The 5455-nt window shown below is 46.1% G+C and overlaps 1 protein-coding gene across 1 annotated transcript in view; it reads left to right on the top strand.

Annotated features, from left to right (window-relative positions):
* Window positions 1–12: 12 nt before the first annotated feature.
* Window positions 13–5455, top strand: part of BCR (BCR activator of RhoGEF and GTPase) — a 98235-nt gene continuing 92792 nt past the window's right edge. Inside the window, 1 exon segment of the mRNA XM_031063173.1 lies at window positions 13–2073. Coding sequence (XP_030919033.1) covers window positions 564–2073 — 1510 coding nt within the window. The 5' untranslated portion in view covers window positions 13–563.

Below are 5455 nucleotides of genomic sequence, written 5' to 3'. Positions count from 1 at the left end.
ATCGCCGCCCGCGCGGAGACCGTGTGCGCCCCGAGCGCTGCACAATAGCCGGGAGGAGGAGACAGGGAAAGGGGCAGGGGGAGAGGAGGAGAGAGAAAGAGAAAGCACAACACGGGGGCTGGCGAGGGAGCGCGGAGCGGAGGGCTCCGGAGCGTGGCCGCGCTGAGGACCGTGCCCAGGACGGCGGCGACAGGAGGTGGGTGGGAGGCGATATTTACCTTCCCTCCCCCGCCCCGAGCCCGCTCCTTTGTCCACGCGCTTTAAAGTGCTCGGGGATCGCCGGGGTGGGAGCATTGTTCGCCAGCAAACGATCGGTCATGCCGGGGAGAGAGTAGCGAGTGTACGCGGGGCTGGGGCCGGCAGAAGCAGAAGGAGGAGAGACGATTGCGAGAGAGGATCGCTGCCTGCCTCCCAGTGCCCTGCATGGACCGCGAGAGAGACGCGCTGAGTTGACCCTGCCCGAGCTGTTTCTGCTTCTACATGTGAGATCCGGTTGGTTTTTTCTTTCCACCTCTTTCTCTCCAGCCTCCTTCTCGTATTCTCCACTTACTCTCGTATGCAAAATGGTGGACCCTGTGGGGTTTGTAGAGGCTTGGAAAGCACAATTTGCAGACTCTGAGCCTCCTAAAATGGAGCTGAAATCTGTGGGAGACATTGAACAGGAACTGGAGATGTGCAAGGCATCTATCCGGAGGCTGGAGATGGAGGTTAATAAGGAGAGGTTCCGCATGATTTACCTGCAGACTCTTCTGGCAAAGGAGAAGAAAAGCTATGACAGACAGAGATGGGGTTTTAAACGTGTTTCTCAGTTGCCTGAAGGGGGTGCAGAGCAGCAGATCCAGGACCTGCATCATCACCAGTCTGCTGACCAAGACGAATATGAAAAAAGCAAGTCACATCACGGGGAGGAAAAGTTCAAACCCAGGATACCATCTATGAGGAAGCTGTCTACCCAGAGCGATGGGTCAGACCTGTCACCTTTGGACAGCCCCCACCACGGGGAAGGAGAGCAGGACAGGTGTAAGTACTATGGTGAAGAGAAACTGAAGAGAGTTGTAGAAGACATGGAGAATCGCTGTGATACAGATGGCTCTCCTTCAAAACACAGATCGGCTTCCACTCGCAGGCTGGTGGGATCTGCTGAGAAAGAGGGATCATTTGAACCTAAGGAGAGAGGGAACAGCACCAGTGTGGCAGCCCTAAGGTCCAATTTTGAGAGAATGAAAAAGGTTAATTCACACTCTTCTGGTGATAACAAGGATGTTGTTGAAAAGCCCTTTTATGTGAACATGGAGTATCATCATGAGAAGGGGCTAGTAAAGGTCAATGATAAAGATGTTTCGGATAAAATAAGCTCCCTTGGTAGCCAAGCCATGCAAATGGAACGCAAAAAGTCTTTGCACTCCCTCCCTTCTAACATGGTACCCAGCTTCAGTGAGTTCCAGAGGCCTGCCTACAGGGGAAGGTCGTCAGAGAGCAGCTTTGGCTATGATGGAGAATATGAGGATGCTGAACTGAACCCCAAGTTTCTTAAAGATAACCTGATTAATGCCAATGGCAGCAACCGCTCACCTTGGCAGCCCATGGACTTTCAGCCGTATCAGAGTATCTATGTTGGTGGAATGATGGGGGAAGGAGAAGGAAAAGGACCTATTCTGCGAAATCAGGGCCCACCTGACCAGGAAAAACATCTCACGTGGCCCAGGAGATCTTATTCCCCCAGGAGTTTTGAAGATATTGGAGGAGGATACACTCCTGATTGTAGCTCTAATGAGAACCTTACCTCCAGTGAGGAAGACTTCTCCTCAGGACAGTCCAGCCATGTCTCCCCCAGCCCCACCACGTACCGCATGTATCGGGATAAAAGCCGCTCCCCCTCCCAGAACTCCCAGCAGTCCTTTGACAGCAGCAGCCCACCGACCCCCCAGTCCCAAAAACGGCACCGGCAGCAGCAGGTCATCGTGTCTGAGGCCACTATTGTGGGTGTACGAAAAACAGGACAGATCTGGCCAAGTGATGGAGATTTGCCCTCTGCAAGATGTCACCAGGACAGCTGTTTCCACGGGGATACAGGTGTGTACCAGCTTTTTGCTTAGTCTTTTACATGTCTTGAGCAGGGAATAGCATCCTGGAAATGAATGGGAGACCCTGGGTGAATCACTGAGGGAGCAACTGTTTCATGTGGGAATTCTGTGTTTAATTTGTAGTTTTGCTGTTTTAGGGAGATCCTACAGAAGTATATGTCACACTGCATTTTAGGAATTCAGTCTGGATTCCCAGAAGGGTTGATTCAGGCTACTTTTGAGAGGATCAATGGAGTCCCATGTTAATAATTTCTTAAAGTTTCAGTCTGAACACTGGGCTAAAAAGGGGCCAGAAGTTCACCAGGTATTCACCGTTTGTGGTGAATTCACCACCAGTTTATTCCCTCCCTCATATTTGTGCCCTATGGAGTAGTTAAACTCTACCTCAGAGGTGGTAGTGTGCCAACAAGCCACAACCTGAGGGTTTTGCCAGAGCTTTACTGATAATGATGCTGCTCCCACAGTCTTGTTTTTTCCTGTCTGTATTAATTGCAGTGCTAGTTTCTCGTTCTGTCTCGTGTCAGCCTTCAATTAGAGCTGATTGGAGGTGATGATTATGCAGCTCTGTTCTTGGAGCTTTCTGCTATCGCTGAGTGAAGAAAGAACTTGGAATATCAGGAAGCCCTGAGGGAAAAATGTTAACTACATTTCAGCAGAATAAAACTTTTCTTTTGGGGAAGAATTAGGCAATGTTTGAATCCATTTTTATGTAACTCATTTAGGCAGGTGTGTCTGTGGAATCAGAGAGAGTTTATAGGTGGAAGAGGCATATAAGAACTGTATTAATTTAGATGCAGTTTTTGAATGTATGTGGATCTCTGAACCTATTTAGCAAGGCAAGGCATGTAATGTAAATAGTATCTTGTGCTAACACCTGTAGTCTTCTATGCAGTAAATGAAAATCAAATCCAGGAATGAAGAAAATAGGAATGTTTGTTTTGACAGATTTCTTTAATTATAAATCTGTGAGTGCTCTCATGGATTTTCTTTGTCTTTTTAAAGCTCTCATTTTAATATGGGATTAACATGTTATTTGTCAATGGGACCAAATTCCTGTAGTATTGGGTGAATTCAGAGGCCTGTCAGAGATGTCACTTTCTCAGGTTGTGGCAGTTTGCTCTATTACTTCTCAGAAGAGTAACTGCTCGAAGGAGATGCCTGGCTTTACTTTCCCTGCTGATTGTTTTTGTCAGCAATACTTTTGGGAGTAACAATGGAGAGAGAACTCTTCTGTGCTGTGCTGCCATCCTCTTATCCTCTTGTGTTATTGGAAGGCTGGACAGTTGTAGTGGATGTTCAGTGTCCATGGAAGCTCTGCACCTCCTCACAGTGAGTTCTCCCTTATCAGATGGGATGGACATCCCTGTTTTCTCTCTGGGACTGCTGCATTCTTCCTGGGTTTTAGGGGAGAGGCTGAGTCTTGTGCTCATTTGAACTGAGCTCAGCCATCTGTCTCTGCTCTTGTTTACTGATGCTCTTTAGATGACTGGGAAGCCTCCTGGCAATTTCAGTTTTTGGAGAAGGAAACAAAGGGGTAAAAATAGCAAAGGTTGATAAAGCTTGAGGGTGAATTCAGCTTTCAAAAAGGCAATAGGTAATTTTTATTTTAAATAATTTAGCTGAGATGCAGTGATAAAAAAAAAGGCAGCTGAAAAGTCAGAACACTCACAATTCCTGGATGCACTGGAAAGCTTTGTGTCATGTTCCTAAGGATGACCACACATTGCAGGCAAGGACAGAATGTAACTGATCCACCTTCTGCTTTCCTCAGCACAGGGGGTGACATGGCAAGCTTAGCAGGAACTTTCACCAGATGGCTAATCAGCCCTGTCTTGCACATTAGCTGGTGGTAACTTTTTACTTAACCAAAAAGGCTTATGCCTTCAGGAGAGTTTAATTTCTACTGAGCATCATTTTATAGGAGTTTTCTTTCCTTCCCAATTGGGATGAATTTTGATCTGAAACCAGTTGGCAGCGTCTCCTTTTCATAAAACAAACAAAAGGCCTGAGAGAGCAGTGTGTGATGATCTGGCTGGCTCCCATTCCCAGCCACCCTGCTCTGATCCAGGCTGTTCTCCATGCCCACGTGGTACCAAAGCCATTCACAGATCCAGACAGATTTTCCAGCACCTGTGGTTCACTCACTGCTTCTGCCAGGCTTCCCTAAAGTTTTGCTTGAACAGAGTGCAAGTTTCAATCACAGTAGGTTCTGGCCAGCCTTCATGTTAATTAGCATCAAGTGGGGTTTATTCAACAGTACTTGACTTCCCTGTGTATTCAGATTGTTGTGTGTTTTCTGGCTTTGCTTTGATCACTCTTCCCTTAGTAAAGCTGAGTGTGCTGGGGACAGGTGCAGTGTGAAATTTCCATCTGGATCTGTCCCAGTGCACCTTGAGCTTGGCCAGCAGACACATGCCGTTCTGGCCAAATTATTTCATGACTTCACAGTTAAGTGATGTTTTCCTGATTTTGTATTACAAAAAAAGGATGTAACTCTCAAGTGGATGGAGTCTGTGCCAAAATTTGAATCTGGGTTTTTGGAGGTGGATTATCAAAAACTTTAAAGCGGACCAAGGTATAGTAGACTTTCAGTTTTTTTTCCAAGGAGCAGCATGAGAGCTTCAGGGTTGAGATTTGGTAATAGCTGTACTTTCTATTAAATGTACTTAATGAAGCCTGGGCAAAGATATTGATATTAGGATTAATTATGTATCACTAATTTCCTGTAGTGGGAATAGAAAAAAAAATCACATCTTAACTTTGCATTAAGCTTGAATATCTTTACTATGATTGCGAAGAAAGAACAAGATTTTAAAAATTCTGCCTTCTGTTAAACATTAGTTGCAGAAATAGACATGAGAAAAGCCATCCATTGTGCATTGCTGCTTATGGTCAAGGGGAAAGATGCACAGTACTGTAATGGAGCAATGAGATCCTGCAATGGCCTCAGCTGGGACAGTTTTTAACTAACAGCAGTTTGTTAATGAAGAGCACACTGGAGCTGTTGCTTGGCTTTGGAGCTTGCTGCATAAAATCAGTGTTGTCACTCTGTGTGAAATGATTTTATCTGTCTGCATAATAACATGGAAACTTTCTGGAGTCCACATAAATAATATTTACCTGCACAGCTGCCTCCCTCAAGGTGCCCCAGGACTAACTCTGTTCACGTGAGACCTGGTGGTGCTCTGAGAGAGTCGTGCCAGGCTCTTTCTCCAGACAGCCACCAACCACCACAGTGCTCAATATGAGGTCACTTTGGGGATATGTGTCATTTAATTCCATTGGAGTGAGCTTTTACTTATTTTAGCCTCTACTAAATGTGGGAGTTCTGAATGTCCCTTTCTGGAGAGCATGGAACGTTCCCTGTTTTT

Source organism: Geospiza fortis, unplaced genomic scaffold (assembly GCF_000277835.1).
Source record: "Geospiza fortis unplaced genomic scaffold, GeoFor_1.0 scaffold31, whole genome shotgun sequence".
Classification (NCBI taxonomy): Eukaryota; Metazoa; Chordata; class Aves; order Passeriformes; family Thraupidae; genus Geospiza; species Geospiza fortis.
Note: the sequence above shows the minus strand (reverse complement) of the source record. Positions and strands in the feature narration are given on the sequence as shown.